We start from the raw sequence: 22,677 nt of genomic DNA on the forward strand, positions 1-22,677 counted from the left end.
GTGTGTCTGCAGGTGGAATCTAGGTAGCACCACAGATTTGACCAGAATAACTCTGTGTTGCTGCATCTCCTGCTTATTTTCCTGCCCTAATGGTACAATGCTTCCGATAAACTTTTAACTTGGTTGTACTTCAGTCATTAGCAGTGCAGGTGAAGGTGGCTTTACAATCTCATTCTAAAATAATGGGTTTTATTTAAACTTTCAGAGTTGCTTCTGATTTTTCTGAGATGGTGCATATTTTTTTTTCTATCCTAAAAAGCATCTGATCACCTATGAACTATAAACATCACACTGGTGGATGGTGGAAACATATTGGCCTTCCACTGAAGGGGGTAGGGATGTTGAGAGTTCTGACTTTTCCTCTTTCTTCCACACTGATACATGAAATGACAATAATGCTTGCTTTTTCCAACAGTTTTTTCTGCTCTCTAGGCTGAAACTGCAGTGCATGGTGAGGGGAACAAGTGGTAGTGGAGCAAAAGAAGATTGAGTGCTGTCAAGGACCTGTAGCAGATTTAGAAATGATGCAGTTCTAGAAAGGTTTGACTTGTGCAGCAGTTGAGAGGTAATGGCCAGCTATAATCAGTGCCCAAAGTGATGCTTTGGGACCATTGGCATGTGCATCTCGCTAACTAGTTAGTGTAATACAGTTCTGGGCCAGTAGAACAAAGGTGGAAGAGGCAATGCATTTGAGAACTGGGATGCTAAAAAAACCCCAGGAGTTTGATGAGGCCATCTTCTTTAGAAAGTGAATCATTAAACAGCTCAGAAGTACCATAAAAGCTTACCTTTAGAGACCACTTTTTATAATAATGAGAGGAAATGGGCGTTCTGTAGCTGGAAACGGACTGTGTGGTTTTGTTAATGTGGCTGATCTCAAAGATTGCTGCTTTTTCTGCCTTTGAGAAGGGGCTGTGGTGTATTTAAAAACTACTTTGGAATAGCTAGAAATAATTGAGGGAGTTTTCTGATGAGCTAAGCACGGGGCAAGATAGTAAATCTAATTGGATTGATCAAGGTAATGGTTTGTGTTATCTGCAGTTCACTGGAAGCTCCTGTCTTCAAACCGTTCTAGTGTTCAGCACGGAGCGTGCTGCTTGACAGTGGTGCTTCATAGTCATTCCTGCCCTTAAGCTTTTAACAGAGATGCTTTGTAAGCACGTGCTCCTCAGGGGCAGAACTGCTGAGTCCTGGATTGGTGCTTGTGCAAGTAACCTTCATTAATCCCATGGCTGGTGACGTCTGTGTGGTTGAGTGTACATGTGCAACTATGTGATTAACATATGCATTCAGATAGGAGGGTAAGAACAAGTTAAAACCAACAGGGTCTGGGAAATATGATGAGATAGTGGCTTTAGGAAAAAAATGTAGGTGCTTTTATGGTCACAGCTATTGGATATCTCACTAAATGTCCAGCAAGGCATATTCTGAGCCCTGTTAAAAATGTGTAAAAGCAAGTGTAACAGTGATTGTTCTTAGCCTGTATTCCTGACAAACCAAAGCAGAAGTTTTAGAAGTACTGAAACAAGTCAATTGCTGAACTTCTAAACATTGAGGACATCGAAAGAAAATCAGGTGCTTGGTTTGCTGATGATTGTTTGGATATGCTGCTCGTGGCATCAGATTATGCCAGATCCTGGCATCTTCTAGCCAAACCTCGTCAGGAGAAACAAACAGTCTGTAGCATTCCTTTATGGTTATTTGCAATGGTTTCTGATAGTCTGTTTGAGAAACTATTCAGTCTATAACAGAAAATCACTTATGCTGAAAACAGGTTCTTACAAGAAGGTAAAATTGGACGTGCTTTCGTCTGCTTTGAGAAATTAATACTCACAAAGGAGATAGAAAAGTGCTGGTGCTTTGTTTCTGTATTGGACCTTGATGTTTACTGCTTTCTCATGCTGAAAAGGTTTAATTATCAAATTCAGACCACTGCTCAACTCATTCCACACCAGCACTTTGAACTTCATCAAGGGGACTAGAGTTAACAGCAGAACAAAGAACAAGCCCGGGCTCTTGAGTAAGCAGTTACCCGTTTTCATTTTCTGTATTGCTTTTTCTCTGACGAATAGAGAATGACTTTCACTGCACATAATCTATTCCATTTCAAAGCTTGGATCTTGACCATGCCCATAAAATGAATTTAAGCACAGTGGTTTATTGTTCTGGATTAATGGTGCCACTTTTATCACAGATAATAACGTGAAAAAGATGTATATGTAGTTTGTATTTCTAGGTCAGGAGCACGTACAGTTATTAAAATATTCTCTTGTCAGTTGATAACTGTGCGTGTCTTTCAGCCATTATTCTTAAAAGTAGGCTAATATCTACTTAAGAAAACTAATTACTGTCATTATGGGGAGAAAAAATAATCAGTGTGATGGGACTCTACAGTGGCCCTTGGTTTGTCCTGCAAACGAAGCCCTGAATCCTCGTTCTTCCAGATGTACATGCAGATTTTGGTGTGCTGCTACAATCTGGTTTTTGATCACCTCACAATAGTGTCAAGTTTTGTAACTGTTGGGAAATGGAAGCACTTTCAGTCTTGCTTCATCTTGACCTTTTCTCCCAGTGGGATTTGGTTTTCATGTGCAACTTTAGATACAAGTTTTGAATTGGAGGCAGTTAAATCTGGTTTGTTAAATCACTTCCAAATACTTTCTTCCATCTCTCCAGGAAATAGTAAAAGAAAAAATACCATAGAGTAATAAATGCATATATGTAGTTATTCTGAATCAGTAGGATATTGGTCCATAAGCAGACTACATCCCTTAAACTGTAGCACAGACCGGGTGAGAGCCTTTGTTAACAAAGCTGTTAGTAAATCTGCTGTTGGGTATTGCTAAACTTCAGCAAACGCAGGATGCAGGTTTTGGGGTAGAATATTGAATTCTAAACCAAATTGTCTTCGACCAGTTGGTAGAATGTCCCTGGATGTATAAGCTTATGCGTGCTCAAGTGTGAAAGTGCCATTTACTCTATTATCACTGCTTTCTGGAATGAAATAGATATTAAGGGTGACAAGGCTGTTACGGTATTTCTTCTTGTATTTCACATACTGCTTTATGAAACCAGGTGAGTTGTGTTTGGGTTTGGGTTTGGTTGGTTGGTTTCTGCAGAAAAAGAGATTTTCAAAGCTTATATGAGTGAATCTTTGTGTCTTTATAACAAATGAACAACAGGTGTCACCCGTTTCAGTGTCCGTGTGGGACTGGACTTGGTTTTGGTGGTCCACTCTGGTTTGGTCATGTGGGGAGCTGGAAGTTTACACACCAAGACCCCAGGCAGCAGAGCTCTGCAGCCTTCTCACAGAAGACCATGCCTCCTCTCCTTCCAAACAGGGATGTATTCCAACCCTCTTCCTGCAGATGTTAGTATCTGACTGGAATGTAGAAGCTGCCGGTACAAGCAGGGAAAACTATCTCAGCACACTTACGTGAAGCTGCCAGCGGTGTGTTTCCTTACGTAGAGTGTTCTCTGGGTTGAGTGAAGCTCTAGCTGGCAGTGTAACCAGGGTGTTGAGCGACCCGTTCAACCTCGTTAGTCTTCATACAGCTTACGTTATTCATACCTTGCTCTCCTTTTATTCGGTACTTGGGAAACCATCCCCTCCAAAGCTTGCTCTGCTCCGCTTTGAGTCCGGCGGCTGCTCCCAGCGAGGAGCAGGGTCAGTGTGGTGCTGCTGTTGCAGTTGGGTTGGCAGCACGGGGTTGCTGTCTGTGCCGTGGCTGTGCTGCGGTGCCATGACGCGCCCGGTGGGGTTAAGGCCGGCGGCGGAGCTGCCCGAAGCGGCAGCCCAGCGGTGGTGGTGCCTGGCGATGGGCTCAGACCCGTCCTCACTGCCCCCCCCCCCCTCCCCGCCATGGCCACGGCGTCACTCGTGGGCTGGCGCCCCCTGCAGGCCACGCGCGTCGCTGCACTTTGTTTTGAAGTGATGTCACGGGCCTCGCCGCGTGACGCCAGGCCCCTGCCGGTGATGTCAGCCGCACTCCAGCCAATCAGAGCGGGGAAGGTTGGGGCGATGACGTAAACGCCCCTAGCAACAGGCTCCGTCGGAGCTTCCCAATCAGAAAATAGCTGGGGGCGGCAAGGAGCCAATGGGAGCCGGCGAAGGAGGAAGGCGGCGGGAAGCAGGCCTCCCTCAGCCTCCCGCCGATAAGATGGCGGCGGGGTTGGCGATGGTGGAAACAGCGGCTTTGTCTGCTTCCAGCGCCTGAGCCCGGTCCCGGCCCGGCCGCACCGAGCAGCGGCAGCGGAGACATGACTGCAGAGCCCGTGAGGTACGGCCCGAGGCCCGCCTCTGCCGGCCGGCGGGGGCAGCGGCCACCGCTGCTGGCGGGCGGCCTCCGCTGCTGCACCGCACGGCCCGGCCCGCGGCGGGGGTGGGGCGGGGACGGGCCCGGGTGGTGGCGGGCGCTGCCGGCGGGAGCCCGGGTGGGCAGCGCTGCAGGGGGAGGGCACGGCGGGGGGCTCCGCTCCGCTTGTGTGGCCGCGGCCCGAGCGGCAGCTGCAAGCGTTCGCCTCTTCCCGGGCACTGCGGGGTCGGGCCCGCGCTTGGGGGACGGGTGGGGCTGGGCCGCGCCGTCCCGTCCCGGTGGAAAGCGAAGGGAAGGCCTGGAGGGGCGGGGCCGCTATCGCCCCCCGCCATCGGCCGCCGAGCCCCGCCGCGGTCGGTGTCCTCCGGCTGCCCGCCGCGGCCACACGTGTCTATGCTGTAGTAAAGTCCTTCGCGTCCCGCTGAGCCCCCCGCGAGGGATGTGTTCTCACGCTGGTTTACAAACACCTCCCTCTCCCCTCGGAGCGCTGGCTCCTGCCGCCGTGGTTATTAGGAACGGCTCCTGTTCTGCTGCGTAAAGTGAGGAAGCTGACAAAAACCCCAGATAAAGTCGGCGTTAAGGAAGACGCCATATTAAACTATTTATCAATAGTTGACTTTATATGCTTTCGCTTTATCCATGTTTTAAGGGGTCTGATCAACACAGTCCGACACCGACAAATATTCCTGATGCCTAAGGCGCTGTATAAACAATAAAGCATTGTCACTTGACCCTCGCGAATGTCTCATGTATCTTCAACAACAAACAGTATTAAGAAAGGGTAGCGTCACGCTGGCTTAGGTACTGGGCCTAAGATGAAGTTTTTCCGGTGGTCATGTTTGTGTATCTTCACCACCCAGTTTTAGATTGATTTTTGTGTCGTTGGTAGCTACTATTTAGTTTCAGCTAAGTGGGGGGGGGCGGGGTAGTTTTTCCTCCTCTTGGGTATTGCTTGATTTTAAAGCCTTAATGTTTCTCAGGAAGTAATGCATGTGTAATCTGACAAAACGATTTTACAAAAGATTATCATCATTATTGATGTTGTCACATGCTGTGTGTAAGCCATGGGTATTGCAAATACACATTATCTGCTGTGTGACTTTCCAAGTTTGCACTTTCTTCTGCATGTGTTTTGTTTTCCTTATTTTGTAAAACAGGGATTGCACCTCTCCCCTTTCTCACTCCCACTTTCTCCTCTCTGGGTTCTTAAAGTACTTTGACAGCCTGAACCACTTTTGTGTTGGATCGATTATTTTGTGTGTAGACTGAAATACTAATTAAGGGGCTTTCTCCTCCTTCCTCGGAACGGCAAGAATACAGTTTGAGTTTTGTACAGCAAACACATCTGGCTTACTACTACTTATTGACTGTTTTATGGTCATAATTAGTATTGCATAGTCTGAATAATGCTCTTCCATTTGGACCACTCTGTGGTTTATTTTACAGTGACGGTTGTATTTTGTTCCCTGTTTTTCCATATTCTGCTTTGTCTCTTTTTGAGCCACTTGTTCCTGGGCTGCATGATGAAGGTTTGGTACTTAACTCTTTCACTATTCTTATGTTGTCATTAGTGCAACAATTAGTGATCCTACTAAGGGGCTGCTTTAGTTGGTGCCTCAGTGGAAGAGGATACAGAAGCTCATATAATTTCCATGCAGTTTTTCAGCTTGCCTGCAGACAGAAAGGTAAATTGGATTATTTCAGTTGATTTATAGTTGTGAACATGAAAAAGTATGTACAAAATCCATCTGAGATTGTGTGTAGTCTTTGGGTTGGATCTGTCCCACCTAATAGCAGGCTCTGTGGCAAACTACTGCTAAGTAGATGGACATAATACTATTTTTTTTGGTGCTCCAGACTTTTGTTCCTGAACTCAGTTCTCATTCAGAGTGGTTTTTATCATTCTCATCATATTAGAGTTCATCTTGAGCAGTCTGTTTTTATTTCACAGGAACAGTTCCATGCCAGGAACTAGGCATGACATTGTAGGGTACCACAGCTTCAGGGTTAGAAGCTGATGAACTCATTGCATGGGCTTTTCCTTGTATTCTGTGTTAATTTCATTTCTACTTAAATTAAGAATAGGAGAGAATGGGAAGGAAAAGAAAACCACACGCATCCTCTCCCTCTCTCTTTTGTTCCCATTCCCCACAAGTCCTGTTGGCCTGTCAGCTGCCTGTGTTGCTGTCGCCCTGCACAGTTGCCCTCCATGTTCATTTCATCTGCTGCTATCTGCAGTTTTGCTGCTGTAAGACTTGTACAGAAATAAACTTGGGAGGTTGTTGTTGTTAGAATTCTTTGGAAGACAGACAAACAATAGAATTCTGATGGAAAAATCTTTTCCCAGCACTCCTGGAAGGATAAACTTACAGTGTTTAAAAGGAAAATAATCAATACTAGTCTGCTGGCTATGAAGTTTTAAGCTTTTGCTATAAGGAGTTCTTTTGTTTAACATTAAAAGCTTAGGATGAGAAGTTTGGAATGGTGAAAAACACAATGAAAACTGGAATAACTGTGAAACTTCAAAATGAAATGTGGCCTCTGTAAATGTTTATAAAGATTTCGCTGCTACTTTTGCCCCAAGAACTTGATTATTATTTTTTTTTTTAATTAAAGTGAAGGAATCTTTGCCATAGTGCCCTGACCTCGTCCTGCCACTCAGTCCATACAGTGTAAAAATCAGCACAATGATAGAAAGAACAGTTTGGATCTTACTCACCTGATCCTGTAGTTAGTGTAGTGAGAGTACATTTAACTTGGCAAAATAAACTTCTTTTTTTTTATGATTCAGACTTTTCACCTTTCAGTATGATAGTTTGAAACCTTGCTCTTAACATTTTGCTTAAATTTTCTGCATTTTTATCATCACTTAAATTTGTTCTGAGTGATTGTATAGAGTTGTTTGAGGCATGTTATCCGATGCCACAATAGTCAACTTGGAAGTAAGTTAATAGCAGTCTTAAACTGGAGCTTCAGAGAACGTGGAAGTTTGTTGTCTTTCACACAGTCATGTGGAATGGGCACAAGCAGATTTTTTGACTCATCCCCTAGGAAAAGCAAAACTTCAGGCTGTCAGGATGTGCCCCAGAGCCAATGTGTTTACACTGCTTAAATGAAGTTCTCAGAGAGAAACTTGCAGCAGTGACTTCAGTATTTCTGTTTTAGTACAGTCCTGGCTCTGTTAAGCTTTTTCTAAACTTTGTGTCAGGGTCTATGTAGGGCTTAACTGATGGTATCTTCGTTGCCTATGAAGTAATTTGCTGTGACACAGAGTGTATAATGAAACTTCTGCAGTAGGATGGCCTGAACCTCGTGGAAATGTGAAATTTCTGGTGCTGTTATACATGAGCACCTGCACCTTCTGCTTGAAGGGAGGAAAAGTTAGTGCTTTTTGCATGGATATACCTCACCAAAAGCAAATACCAGAAATGATACTACAATGTGCTGTGTTCACCTTAAAAATAAATGCCTGCAGCCTGTGACAGGGCACATTTTTAGACTGGATCACTAGATGTGCCTTCTATAAACGGGGAAGCCTCAGAAACTGCTGAACCTCATGAAATCCCATTTCGTCTCACTGGAGCTCAGCCTGTGCCTGCAGGTGATCTGGAAACATGGATCAGTTCACGGATAGGTCAGCGGCAAGTTGTTCCACTTAGGAGGAGGAAGAAGAAATTGTAGAAATTCAGTGGCAAGTACAGTGGAAAGTTTTACTTTGGCTTTAGAAGATGCTATGTGAAGTGTCCTGATTTGCTAAAGGAAGATAAAGCTTTCATGTTTTGTTATCACATGTAGCCACCAGGCAGTTGTCATTTCAGGATGGATGATGGATAGATGTTGATTTTTTTTCGTTTTCTTTTTTTCTTTAGAAAAGGAGTAAAATCTTCAAAGAATCAAGAATTTGATTCCACGGGTGTGATTACTTCAGTGCTATTTAGGCAGTGCAGTTACAGGTCTGAAAGCTGCACAGTTACAGAAATTTCTATCCTACTAGGTCCAAGTGTAAGTCTTAATAGGTTCAGCTGTAGGAACCATGTTGGGCAAATACATCCATCACGTAAAACAGAATCAAAAAAACAGGCAGAAGATTCAGGACTGACAGTGGGGCAAAACAGGATCTATCTATCTATCTATCTGTCTGTCTATCTATCTATCTATATATATATATGTGAAATGTTTATACTTCAGGTGCACAACAACTCTTCAAACCTGTAGCAAACCTGATTGGGAATATGTGGGAGACTTGAAGGAACACACTTTAATTCTTAGGCAGGGTTTGTAATGAGTGATGTCTCATTGAAAATCTGTGAAAAACTCCAGGAAGCAAAAGGCAAAGGAAGTAACAGGGCAGTTTTAGAGTTGGAGGGGCATGATGCTGTTGGATGTGGATACAATTTTGTTTTCTGTGTTATGTATGCTAGTTTGAGCTTTCTTTCCTGAATTAGCATGATAAGGTATTCAGTTTGCCATGAGTTTTGGCTCATAAAGGTGAATATACTATATATAGTTTTTCAAACGGTTGACTTCAGTCTTTTTCAGCTTGCAGATTATTTTGCCATTGAAGTTAGAAGACTTCTGTGTACATTGAAGGCAGCCTAACAGTGAGATTGTTTTTTGGTTTTTTAGGCTTCCATTAAAGAAACAGGTTAAAAAGCCAAAAAATTTATCAGTTTTTGTTGAAGCATGATAACTATCAGCTAGAGCCTGCTATGGTTGTTTGGATACCCTCTCAACAAAAAGAAACTGTGTAATCTTCCTTGAACAGAATAAAGGGTCTCTCAGTGACTTTGAACCATTGCTTTCTCATTTCCCATGTGTATCTGGAGGAAAATAATTCTGTTTACTTGTCTGAACCTGTTACACTGCACTTAAGCTCCAAAGTTACTTCATCCTTATCATCGAGTGTCTTCAACTGTACAAGGTACCACTTGATTAAGCCCCTGGGATTTCAGGTCTGTTCTAAACAAAGTAAAAGAGTGAATCTGTGTTAACGAAGTCTTAAGTGTAGAATCTCTTGAGTTTGATGAAGTGCTAGATGCCAACATCCCTTTTCAGTCAGAGCTTTGGTGTTCAGGTATTTTGTGGCTGTATCAGATTTTTCAGAGCTTTCTTACTCTGAGCATGGTCAGACCCTGGAACAGGTCACCCATAGAGGTTGTGGAGGAACTAGGAGAGTGACTGAACATACTTCTGGGTGCCTGCCTGTAGCTATTGCTGCTTGTGCTGGGGGTTGGAGTAAGGTTCCTTCCAACCTGAATGATTCTGTGGTTCTTGGTGTCATTTGCCCGAGTATCTCTTAATTCTGCTGACAGTTCAAGCACGCATGGCATATTGCTGTTGCTGAAGTTATGGTCTCTTCACCCCCAGATCAGTGTCATCACCTCTGCTTGCAGAAACATTCATGCCAGTGAGTATTGAGCTGAGATAGGGAAATCACCTGGATTCAGTAAATGGCTGCTTCTAATGTGGATCAGCTTCTGTTCATAGGTCAGACAAATCCTTGTCCTGACGTAGACAAAGGGGAGAACTGGCATCTGGGGTGTGTGTGTATGTTGACAAATGGGGTTTTGCATCCTTCGACAGTAGAGCTGGTTAATGCCAACTTGAACAGGCTGTGTGAATCCTCATGGTAAAGCCTCCCTTCTTTTGGAGTAATTGGTATATCAGTGTAAGTAAGTTACAAAATACTGATCTGATTTAGACTATACAGTGTCACAGTGTTTTGCTCTTGGAAAATAGTTGTTTTGTTAAAATCCAAGCTAGGGTAGAAGTGTGTTTCCCCACCTTTATAAAGCCATATTCTTGTTCAACTGATAAAATCTTAGTGATTTGATTTTCTGGTTATATATTTTTAATGAGAGAAGTAAGGTTTTTAGGATATTCCAGGTATGTTCATACCTTTTTTTTTTGGTTATGGGTAAGAAAATGAACAACTTCCACTGTAGGTTTTATCATTTTTCACTCTTTCCAGCAGTCTTAAGCTATTTCATTCATAGGTGTTCAGCCACAAAATTGACATGAAATTTGCATGAAATGACTTAAGTTCTGCCCTTGTAACTGACATCTTTGAATAGGGTTAAGTCCAACACTTTTCCTTCTCATCAGGGAGAACTGGGATGAAGATTTGCAGATGGCAGAATTCTGGCCTGGTTATAGCAAGGTTTGGGTAGTGCATCTTCCCACTGTCAAAATAGTCCAGCTTTTGCTGTGGGTTGTTGGATTTCTGTCCTTTACAGTGGGATACAGCCTGAAGCAGAGGATGGTGGCTGCAGGCTGGCAGTTATTTGAAAGCACATCCAGTTTTGTTTTTCTTTATTTTTTTTTTCCAAAGGGCTGTTTAATTTTGTCTGCTCAATACTTGTTGTTCTGCAGTATTTCATTTCAGCCTCAGAAGAGAAAAGTGATTGGGACTTGAAGCAACTGTAAAGATGAATTTAAAAACCTTGTGCTCTTGAACTATTGTAAGTTCAAACATAGACAAAATTCAGACTGTTATAGAACTTCAGGTGAATTCTTAGGAAGAATTTTGCAGAGGTGTCTTTGTTAACATTGAGGTGGATGAAAAGCTGGAAAGCTTCTGTTCCACTGACTTTCAGGAGCCACTTGAAATTCAGGTGAGGGGTGCTTATTTAGACTAAAAGTTGGTAGGAGCCTCTTGAAGAATGAGAACTTCATTTGTTTAAAGCAAACAGACTTGAAAGTAACTGGGACATTCCCACCTACGTTTTTGAAGTGTCTGAAGAAAGTATATAGAAACTGAGCATGATAACAAGGTTTATCTGGTGCAGTTTCACAGTATAACCCACAGCATGACCTGGATTTGCCACTGGAATGAGTGGTCCTGATTTTTCCCCTACCTTTTTCCCCTCCCCTCACCTGCCGTCAGGGAGAGTGGTCATGTAAATGTGTGGCAAATTGGAAGCCAAATGAAAACTGTTTCTTAAGATTTTATTTGTCTGTGGTTTGACTCACGTGGCTCATATCATGCTTCTGCAAACACAAGTGATGAACTAAGGTGGTGGGTTGACCTGCCTGGATGCCAGGTGCCCATCCAGCCACTCTTTATCACCCCCCTCATGAGCTTCTGACAGCTTCTTATAGAAGCCACCCCTGTAGCCTCTCCATTATCAAATGGCCAGTACAGGTAAGCATATACAATGGGACAGCAGTCAACAGCCAGAGGGAATTAAGTGTATTGTGTCTAGATTAGGACACCACGTGTTCCTTCATTTCCCTCTTACTGTATTCTATTGATTTGTAGAATCATTTGGCCTAACACGATGTTTGCCTCATGTGTATGTATATTTTTATCCTAGTAAGGGCCAGGCATTTACCGTTTAAGATTATAGCTCTTGCTCTGAATTTAAGTAAGAAATGGTGTTCTTACGAGATAGTTTCCCAAGGTCACAAATCAGGTTCATGGCCAAACCAATAATAGTAGGCCACCTTTCCTTTCATTCCTGTTTTAATTAGGCTGAACAGTGTTGAAATAGCTCTAGACTGAGGGTGAAGTCATTTGCTCAGAGCATGCAAGCCCCAAACCACTAATAAATAGCATAGGGGTGTTGCTGTGTGGCAGAGGGAGGCTGTTTCCTTCACTTAACTGCTTCCAAGATGGGGCTACGTTTTTAGGCTCCTGTGCTTTAAAAGAAAATACACATTTTGTATGTTCTTATCACTTTAATAGTGGGTGGGTCTGTTCGTTTACTGCAAAGAATAAGGATTTTACAGTAGAAGCTTTAAACAAGATGATAGAGAATATATTCTTAACTGTAAATGCATGACATGAAATTGCTTTTGTACAAAAGCAGGTAAAGCTTTGCCCTAAATTAAAATTTCTTTGTGGTGAAGTATAGTAATACCTTTACTTACATTTGACCTGATATTCCTTAATGCAGGCTTGAGGGTACAAAATGCTGAGTAATGGAGAGGAAAGGCAAGTTGAGAAGACTTTTTGCCATTAGTTTGTGTATTATTTTTTTGGCTGTTGTTTGTCAGCACAGACACTTTGCTCTGAAAACGATAATTTTAGGCTCCTTAGGTTAAGAGTTAATAAATGGTAATAATGTTGCAAGTGTTAGTCACAAAGACACGCATACTATTGTGAATTTGGTTTGTATTGAGGACAATAATACTATAACTCATCTGTAGTTCCCATTTTTCTAACTTGCTATTACCAAACCGAGTTATTTATAAACTAAGCAGAATTCCATATGAAGGGTGTTTTTGTTTTGTTTTTACTACCAAAACTGAACTTTCTTGTGGTCTTTCTTAGTGCGCCTTAATTCTTCCGACCATCTGGAATGAATATAAAATCTCTTTATGTACTTTTACCAACAGATAATTCTGAACAGTTCTTTAATATTTTTTTTAACTTAATGTGAATATATGGTCATTAAAATCTCCTAAAGGAGAGCACACAATCTGTTAAAACTCAAGTATGCCATTACCATCTTCTGTAATGGTTTCCAAGTATGCCCTGCATCCGTGACAATAAGGGAAGCCCAGGTTCATGTGCTGGGAGTTGTGTAGCAGCATGAGTCCAGCAATTAGAGGGAAGGACTTTCAGACAGATTGAGAGAAGAATTTTAAGATACACTTGAGAGTCAAGCAGGTTTTGTTACACTCTCCTTCCAAGTAGCTCAGGTGATTGATGGTACGTACGTGGTCTCAAAAGGAAAGTGTCCTTTACTCATGCAGAAAAATCTTCCCATTACAAAGTGTTGTTTTGTTTTATTTGGCGTACTTAAAGAGATTCAAAGAAATTACAGATTCTGTTTTTAATGGATGTTTTATGCTGCTTTATATGTGGTTATTTGCAGTGGTTTGAATCACATTTGCATTAATGTGATGGTGCCTTTAAGAGAGTGCTCACCTCCATGTCCTTCTGATAATACAAGTGGGGATTTTTTTCAGCAATAACAGCTAAGTAAAAAGTCTTAATAAATTGATGTGTTCAGAGTAGTAGAAGAGATGGTAAAGGTGAGTGGATTGAGCTGATAAATACTGAAAAGTTCCTACAACCCATAAAACAGGGACGGAAAATCTTACTCCTTGCTGTCAAAAACTTACTTTGAAAGTAATGAGGAGATCTGAAGGGAAAAGGATGGGAGGCTATATCCTTTAGCTGAGTTAGCTTATGGAGGAGGTGGTGTAGCTGAGCAGTTTGGAAACCCATGTCTCCCAGCAGAAGAGGTAGGGTGACTCAGATGTATTGGCTGGCAGATTTGAGAGGCTGGATGGTGTCCAGGACAGAAGTGGTGACAAACAGCTGAGAGGGTTAACTGGGTACAGGGGATCCAACAGGGTGACTGCCTTTGGCTCAGTCAGGGTGCTTGCAGCTAGGAAAAGGCACTTAGGAATTGTGGAAACTTTGAGAGAAGAAAATCTGAAATGAACAATGTGAAATGAGAGGGCATAAGATGTAGGTTACGGAGTGATGCAGCTCTTTAACAAAAGAGTAGGATAAAGGTGTTGCCTTTTTACTGTAATGACTATATATAAAGACTAACAGCCCCTGGTATCTAAAACTACCTATTGAAAATTCCCAGGATAATGTTTGTTATAACTTAATTCTGAATGCCCATACAAATGGATCAAGAAAGGATCTGATCCTGCATGGTTGGGTTTTTGACAAGATTATGCAGGATACGCAGTGTGTATGTACGTGGCTGATATAATAGAAGCTTTGCATAAGCATGTAGATCTGTTGTACTCAATGGACCTGTTTGTTTCTGTGGTTGTTACTTCTAGCTATTCTCTTGCAGAAATAAATATATAAGGAATAAGTGAGTTTCGTTTGTAGGTGTGTATTAATTGAGATTAAATACAGTTTCTTTCAGTTGTGCTAAATTAGCCCGAGATATATAGGTAACTTCAAGGTTTACTTGTGTTTTTGCAGTGAAAGCAAGTTGAATACGTTAGTGCAGAAACTTCATGACTTCTTGGCTCACTCATCAGAAGAATCTGAGGACACAAACTCTCCTCCAGTATTATCTAAAACCAAAAGCACAGGTAAAAAGACATTTTATGGTTTTCTTTTCAATGTAGATATGATTCTAAAGTCAAATAACTTTGTGATGTTATTTCACTAGATCGCACTGCACTGAGGCAATTACGCAAAGGCTTAATGTAATTTAAGTGGTGGTATCTTAACAAATATACAATAGGCCTTTGATACAAAAGATCTGAATCTTTTTCTAAACATTAAAAGAAGCTAATCTTTATGGTAATTCACTTTCAGTGGAGCATGAGATGGCAAACATGCATGTATTTGCTGCGCTAGGGGTTCCTGGTTGAGTTTTCCTTGATGTGTAAGTGCCGTATCTTGTTTCTTCTGCTGCAGAAACTTACAAGGACTTCTGCAGTCTTTGTAGGACTGAATAATCTGCAGAAGTCCTTGTAGTTGTGGAAGAAGTTATGGAGATGATGTATTTGAAAAAGGTTTCTGTGTGTCATCTGGAAACATTTGGAACCAGAACAATACTACTGTAAAAGCTCGAGTCCTATTGCAAGGTCAGATTTGGTGTTAGAAATCTTTACTTGGAAGTTAGAAATTTAAAACGGGTCGTTTTGATTACAGTCATAAAAAGTGAAATTATTTTGTAACAGCACCGAATAAAATCTGTTTCCAAATTTAATTAGGTTAAATCTGTTTCCTAGTTAAACTGGGACTGGATGCAGGTTCAAAGCCTTGCAGTCTACTGTCTAATGAGCTAAAAGTTATGCTGAAGTGCTAGAGTACAGGAGAAGGAGAATGCTTTGGTTGTGTGAGTGAATTTTGAATGAATTACTCAGTGAATTCCTGAGTGAATTTTGGAACTCTTGTTGTCCTAAGTGATAAATTTACACGGGTTTTCTGGGGTGCAGTTGTTATCTTTAGTGTTTTGTCTTGAGAGAGAGTCTGCTGCCATGTGGTGCCAACCTCCTTGTGTCAGCATCAAACTGAACCGTTAGCGTAGGAAAAAGAAATTAATTCATGTGGTACTTCAGCAGCACAATAATCTAAACTGTGATGTAGGTGCACCTCAGAGTGGAATTTGGTGAGGAACATGCTGGGAAAAAGGAATCTTTTCCCTTTATCCTGTGTAGTTATTAAGCAGTTTGGCTCCTTCGCTTAAAAACCAGATTTACTTTGAAACAGGAGTACACTCAGTAATCAGTAGCAGGCATGTTTCAGTGTTGGTTTTGAGATCTCAGATTTTATTTCTTAAAAAGGAATGTGTTAAAAAGTCAAGAATTAAACACTTCAGTATTAGGAAATGCCAGAATTAACCCTGCAAATCTACTTCCCCTCCCAATTTCCTGTGCATAATGAAAGTGCCTTTAGCAACTGTCCTATGTTTTTTTTAATCCACATGATGTTCATTCAGTGTAAAAGTGATAGACATGATTGGGGCCAAATCAGGTTTATATAGTAATGGATCTCATTTTGTTCTAGCATTTGGAGGTTATGTGAGCTACTGGATAGTGTTGTGAGGAGGGAGATGATGATGAAGATGTTTAAGTGTGGCTCAGGAGAGCTGGGACATGGCCCTGCCACAGACACAGTTCAATTAAAATATGAAGCAGTTGCTTGCTGAGTTACTTCCATCTTGTGCACTGCTGTGGTGCTGATTTGTACCATAATGCTGTGTGCAAGGAATGATAAGTAAAGTGAAATTGCACCAGAAACTTTCATTCTGGCTTAATTCTTGAGTACTTGATTTTACAGCTTTACTAATGTTTCTTCACCTTTTCTGAGCAACCTGGTGTAGTGGAAGGTGTCGCTATGTGTGGTAGGGGGGTTGGAGCTACGTGATATTTAAGGTACCTTCCAACCCAAACCGTTGTGTTATTCTATGCTTCTGCTTTCAGATTGGGTGTTTCCCTCCTCTACATTGCATGCATGCCAGCAGGAGAATCACTGGGGAGCAGGAAGTCAGTCTCTCCTATGCTCTGTGTCAAGTGACCAGCCCCTGCCCTAGAGCAGCAGTGACAGGGGAGCTCCTGTGCTCTAAAGCTCTGAAATGGATGGAGCATGTGAGCTGGGTCAGCACTAGGAGCTGGAAGGGGATGTGGCATCCTCAGCCCTTCTGGAAGGATGGAGCATCCACAGCCTGCTCACACGTAGAAACTGGAGCATGTTCAGTTGCTTTTGGAGGCAGTGCACATGAAGTCTGGTTAGGAGGTTGAATGCAGAGTCAACAGAGATTGGAGCTGCCAGTGTCAGAGATATCTCTGCCAAGCATGTACAGATTGGCATTTTCCATGGATTTGTCACTTGGACAAATTGGTTAAGAGTAGAAGGTGGGCAGCATCTAATCTCCAGAAACAGTGTCACCCTTCTCACAAATTTCAGGCACGATAATCAGAACAGGGGAATACCTATTCCAGAGGAGAAATTGAAGGTACTTAAAAGGCCCCAGATTTTTGTCTGTTTCCATTTTCTATACCCCCTACCCCCCCCCCAGGCTTCACATGCTTAAGTGGCTGGATCATTTTGGCTGAAATTCACCCAAGCAGTTCAGCCCAGGTCAATACCCAGCATCAGATTTTCAAATCAAAGTGGTTTATTTTTCCTTTTAAGTGTAAAAGAGAATGATTTGATTTTCCCAGAACTGAAGTTTAAGAATCATCCAGTAAATTGCAGTGCTTATGTTAAAGATACATATCCTGTGATTATACTACCACTTTACTTGCATGTTTCTCAGTAGTGCATCCATTAAAATACTGCTATTAATAAGCCTTTTGAGGAACTTTGTGCAAGTATCACTGAATCACTGAACTTAAAATCTTCCATCACCTGGACTGCAGATGGATCAGGTTTAGGTTACATGTCTTTAGGTTTTATATTCCACAGTTCCCAAGATGGAGAAATGGGAGTTCTGTGTCATACCCTGCATCAAATGGGATTTTTGTCTGTGGTTCCATGATCCCAGATTTAATATTGTGGCTTTAATGTCAAGGTGTGTAAGAGAGAATACTTAAAGCTACTTCTTAAAGACGAAAAGAAATGCACCAACTCTGTTATTTCTGCGTATACAGTTGCACTTTCATTTCTTCAGTATTTCTTCACCAGTGAAAAAGTTTCTTGGAGCATATTAGCAACTTAACTGAAAATTAAGACTGTGTTTTGTTGTACAACAGTTTGTCTTTATTCCTGCTGGTGAAACGTAAGCAATGCTGTGATGTACAGTGTGACGAACTTGTAGCATTTCTTGCATTTCAGTGGATTCCTTTAATTTCTCTCCATAGGTAAAAGTAGAGAACCTAACAGTAGTCCAGCATCAATGGAGAACAACAGAGAAGAGGTAGGAATAAAAATGCTTTTGAATTTTAGTTGCATGACTAATGACAATGGCTGGCATAGGAAACGCTGAGTTGATTTTTGTTGCTTGTTCAGTAAATACCTAAAGAGTATTGTCAGAACCATGCAGTAGATGTCATCCTCTCTGCTGACTGGAAACTTTAGCTGTGAAATGTTGCAAAAGAAGTCCAAAATTCAATTTTAAAGTTTGAATTATTCTCACTTTGATTCAAGCATATGCAGGCAAGCCTGTTCCCTCCCACCTTTATTTCTAACTTATTGGAATACATGGATTTAGTTAGGCAACTTCATTTACTTTCTGATGCACAATAATTCCAGGGAATAATGTCTGTGTCACAATTCAGAGAGTTGGGTTTTGCTCACCTGAGGGGTGCAGTTGCTCTTTGGTTAAGAAATGCCAAGTGTTATAATTGACTCAGATCACAAATATTGCAAAGTGAGTTTTTCTTTTTTAAAGAGGTTTGGTTTATTACTCTTTTATTCTGTTCTTTGGTTAATGTATAAACAGGCTCTGTTTTTGGTTTAAAAGAGCTGGTCTCTACCTCTTATTTGCACTTACACCCTGTTACTTGGATAACAAGGGGTATTTAGTTGTCCTTTTAGGCAAATATGCTTCTTTTTTAAAGAAGACAAAAAGATGGAGATGCAGGATTTTTATTAAACATGAGCAGGTTTCTTCTGTATGGTGTTACGTACATTAAAGACATATTTCGTGGTATGTCTTACTAATACTACTGTCTTGTTGGAAACGTTCTGGGTGATAGTATGTTAACATACAGAGAAAGCACAAATACCAGTGTCCTGCCTTACTTTGTTTTTATTGCAGTAAATTCAGGTATTTATTTGGTACTGCTCAAACCTCGTTATATATTTGCACAGACCTTTGAAAAATCAGTTTTCGTGTCAAGACAGCAGCCCCTTCTGGCATATGAACCAGGTCACAAGTGTCTGCATTTGGCTGGCAGTTCTTGGGGCCATAGTAGTGATAGCTTCCTTCAGGAGCCTTTTGTATCTGCATGTCAGAAAAGATGATGGTTTCTTCACATAGTGTGAAAACCAGTCTTAGACCTGCATAAGCTTCTGCAGCACTAAGTGCTGTGAGGAATCCTGGTGAATTGTGTAGAAGTCAAAAAGCAGCATGGAGGCAGATGTGAGTAAGGCTGTTCTTCCATGTGCTAATCATGAAGTTAACATCGCAGCAAAGGTACAGAGAACAGGAGGTCCCAAGACTGTTCAGGCTTAGGACCAGGCAGTGATCATGAGCTGTTCTCAGTTCCTTCTCCAGAACACTAAGGGAACTTTCAGCAGGTAGGGAACGTTGAGGATTGCAAGAAGTTCCTCAATTTCATGAAGACTCAGCACTTGAGATACATGCAGTGTTTCTCTCTGAACATCTCCGCTTATGACAGTGCCCTCTGAGTTTAAGATACGTACATAGGGGGGGTTAGTGAGCATTAGTGACTTAGTGTTTAGTTACACCTGGTTTTTAAACTCCATAGATTTAGTTGAACTGAGCTGGCATGACTGTTGAAATTGTGTTTCACATTTGCTAATGCTTTTCCTGCCTTTGTTATTGTTGTAAAAGTGATGGTGGCTTCTGAGATGTGTTCTAGTTATGTCAGAAACTGGGTTTTGTTGACAGGTCACTTGGTCACAAATGTGTTGACTTTGGCATTTTTTTCTTGTTTTTAGGGCAGTAGTTCTTCAGAAAGAACCAAATCCTTGGGGTCATCACGTTCAAAAAGGTTGGTTTGGAAAATAAAGCTACTGCTCTTAGGCATGTGCAACTGTAGAAAAGTCTGTGTGTTGTGGCAGTGACTTTTAATATAGACCAGTATAAATCCGTTAAGTTAGCAGAGTGTTGGCAAAACAAATGCCTCATAGTGCACTTAAAATGCAAATCATCTTTCAGGGTCAGGATCACAAAGCTTGAGTTTTACTAACAAAGCCAACAGGATTATTCTGTATCTTCAGGACAAAGGTGTTTGTACAATTGTTCCTTCACTCCTGCTATTTCTATACAGGATTCTTCCAAAAATGTAAATTGGGTCATAGGGAAAAGAGGCTTTTTCTGTACCTCACTGTTGGGAGACTGTAGAATAAGAGTGTGCTATGAAGTTGTCCTGTGCAGAAACTGCCGTTTGTTGTCTCTCTGCTTAATCCCTTTTTGCTCTTTGATTTTACCAAAGTATGGAGTTCACTGCTTACCAACCAGTTTGAACTTACAGGAGGCAAACTGTGTGTGATCTAAGTAATAGCAGACTCACTGTAGTAGAACTCCTTCTCTTCTTTTGCTCTCGGATGATGCTCATTCATGTTATGTCCTTCATGATTTTTTTAATCCTAGTCTCCTGTATAGATAGGTGAGCTCTTCTAGTGCATGATTTCAACAGCTGCCATATTACTGCTCTTTACAAGAGTGTATCTCTCTTCACACTCCTTTTTATCCTAGTTTATTATTTTATGTATACTGGAATTGAATAATATTCTTTCTCCCTTTTTTGTTTGTGTTGATTCCATATTTGCACCCGTGGTTCTATGTATGCCTTCAATTTCTACCTCATCTTCAGAACCCAGTGTCCTGCTGAACCCTTTTTCACCTACATGATTCTTTATCGTTTTTGCGGTCTCATTTGGGTTTTTTTTTTCTGCTTCCTCTCTATCAGTAAAGGTATTCCCACTCATACACTTACCGTACTGTACCTGAGACTGACAAAAGCAGTGTCCTGCAGTAGTTGATGTATTACCTTCGGACCACTGAAAGTTATGCTCAACATAGTTTTTTCTTTCTTCTTTTTTCCTTCCCTCCCTGCCCTGACATTGTAAATTCATCCATTTTAATGGATTCTTTCTGTTATGTTTGTGTGAAATTCTGGCAACTGGTCCTTTTATTCAACAGTCATTTCTTTGTGCATTTCGTTCATTTCCTTGCATCTTTTCTGCCAGGCTGCTTACTGTCATTTGCTGATATCTGTGTGTTCTGTTTGCACTGCTGTTAAACTTGAAATGATGTTTCTGAGCGGGCATTTCACTTGTGTTTCATTTCAGCTTTTTCCCTAGAGGTGTGGTTTTCCTGCATTGCTTCTTAAAAACACAGCAGACCTTGATTTTCCCAGCAATATAATACAGCAAGCATGTGAAACAAAAGTATTTTGTTAGTATATCATTTTATTTCACATAGGAGAGTTGAGTTCCTGTTCCTAACAAGAAAATTAGCCTACAACTGATTACAGTAATTCAGAGCATCCCACCTCATAATGTCTTAAATGAACTTAAAATGAACATAGGTTTCCCCAGTTAGAACGGTGCTTTGCTTGCAAAGCTCCAGGCTTATCTGCATTGCAATATGTCGTATTTGTCATGGTGTGGGTTTTTTTTTCTCTCTATGCAGGAAACCTACTGTTGTAACAAAATATGTTGGATCAGATGATGAAATCTTAGATGAAACTGCAAATGAAGATATTTCAAATGAGAACTCGGAAAACGATGTTGATATGCAAAGCTTGCCTAAAGGTAGTTCATGTCTGTCTTTGTCTCTGAATTCAGCAAATTAGCCAAGATGATGATGCAGCATAATTGACTAGAATGTACATGGATTAGTAAAATACCTATCTTGGGTTCTGTATCTTTTATATAGAAACAGATGCTAGTGCACACACACATCCCCTGTGCACGTGCATGTGCAAGAGGAAATCGGGCCCCTTTAGTTTTGAGCCCAGCATGCTTCAGGCTGTGGGTACACCAGGATGTGCTGGTGGCTTTATTTCAGATGCCTGCTGACATCTGAATAAAACCAACATGAAACAGGGGAAGTAATTTATTTCGTTTCTTTTGTACAAGTCTCAAACTCTGTCACTCACAAATCTTATTTTACTGTAATTAGATCAACAAAAGCAAAACTAAATCAGGAGAGAAATGTCATTATTTGATCTATTTTTAAACACCCTATTAAAACAGTTAATGCTATAAGCCTACATCCCACTCTTCTTAACTACAGTGTGAGTTTGATTAATCTCTTCCATTTCTTACCTATGAATATTACAGGAAAACTTCATAGTTTTTATGAATACCACTGTGTACTGCATGAGTAGTGGTATTTAAAGCACTCACTTTAAAATTATCTTTTCAGAATGTTAGATTATTTCCAGTGTCCTCACAACAGAAGTGGTAAATCTGAGCTCTTAAGTAGGAAAGATGGTTTTTTGCTCAGTTTGAGTAGTATTTGTCTCTGTTTAAAAACAAAAGGCGATTTCTGGATTAAAGACAAAACAGGTCTGATTCTATTGCTTTTTCCTTGATTTCATGTGAAAATAAATTAAGATGAGGGAAACTGGATAGAAATGGAAAAGAGAGAGAGAACAGTAGTTACTCTAAGGCTTTTGATAGATGTGACCTAACCAAAGTCCTTTATTTGTAGCACTGCACTGCAAATTCCTGTACTACACATACCAGCAGTATGACAGTCTTGTTCTGCACAACCACATCAGGGCAGAGAGAGCAGGATTTGCTCTTCACAGCCCGTTCAGTCTTTGGCTTCTGTCCTGTGACTGCAAAACAGATGTAGATTGAAGTGTGTGGTGGTTTGGTTTTGGTTTATTGATTTATTTTGAATTTCTTTTTGCTGTGAACATCTGTGCATTCAAACTGAGTTTTAGTCAAGAGATTGCACATTTTTTTAAAGTACTATGTTGGTCTTTATTTAAACAGGACTTTTGCACTTCATTTGGATGTGTAATGGTTTCCAATTTCTAAATAAAATCATTCTAGGTACAGTGGTTGTACAGCCTGAGCCAGTGCTGAATGAAGACAAAGATGATTTTAAAGGGCCTGAATTTAGAAGCAGAAATACCGTTAAAATGAAACCTGAAGCTCCCAAAAAGCGTGGAGGTAAATACAACTTAAAGCATTTATTTAAACGTGTTTCAGTTGTTGCTTATGACCACATTTGGTACATCTAAAAATCATTCCTATTTCTGATCAATTATCCTAAAAATACCTCCACTCTTCTGGCTTTTTGTTCAGTAAGGATTCTAGCTGACTGCAGTTAGCCTC

General features: G+C 41.0%; 1 protein-coding gene across 10 annotated transcripts in view; it reads left to right on the top strand.

Moving 5' to 3' along the window:
- The first annotated feature begins 4,089 nt into the window (after positions 1–4,089).
- ATRX (ATRX chromatin remodeler) overlaps positions 4,090–22,677 on the top strand; it is an 80,951-nt gene continuing 62,363 nt past the window's right edge. For 2 of the 10 annotated variants that reach the window (XM_062639939.1, XM_062639940.1), the window contains exons 1-6: positions 4,092–4,280; positions 14,218–14,330; positions 17,553–17,608; positions 19,318–19,370; positions 21,017–21,138; positions 22,393–22,512. In XM_062639939.1, coding sequence (XP_062495923.1) covers positions 4,261–4,280; positions 14,218–14,330; positions 17,553–17,608; positions 19,318–19,370; positions 21,017–21,138; positions 22,393–22,512 — 484 coding nt within the window. In that variant the 5' untranslated portion in view covers positions 4,092–4,260. Of the gene's footprint in view, positions 4,281–4,559; positions 4,856–14,217; positions 14,331–17,526; positions 17,609–19,317; positions 19,371–21,016; positions 21,139–22,390; positions 22,513–22,677 lie in introns of those variants that run through there. The other 8 variants (XR_009968754.1, XM_062639943.1, XM_062639941.1 and 5 more) reach the window with 8 other exon arrangements.

This window comes from Pezoporus occidentalis, unplaced genomic scaffold, assembly GCF_034315485.1.
Source record: "Pezoporus occidentalis ecotype Australia unplaced genomic scaffold, CSIRO_AGI_Poc_V1 ctg63, whole genome shotgun sequence".
Classification (NCBI taxonomy): domain Eukaryota; kingdom Metazoa; phylum Chordata; class Aves; order Psittaciformes; family Psittacidae; genus Pezoporus; species Pezoporus occidentalis.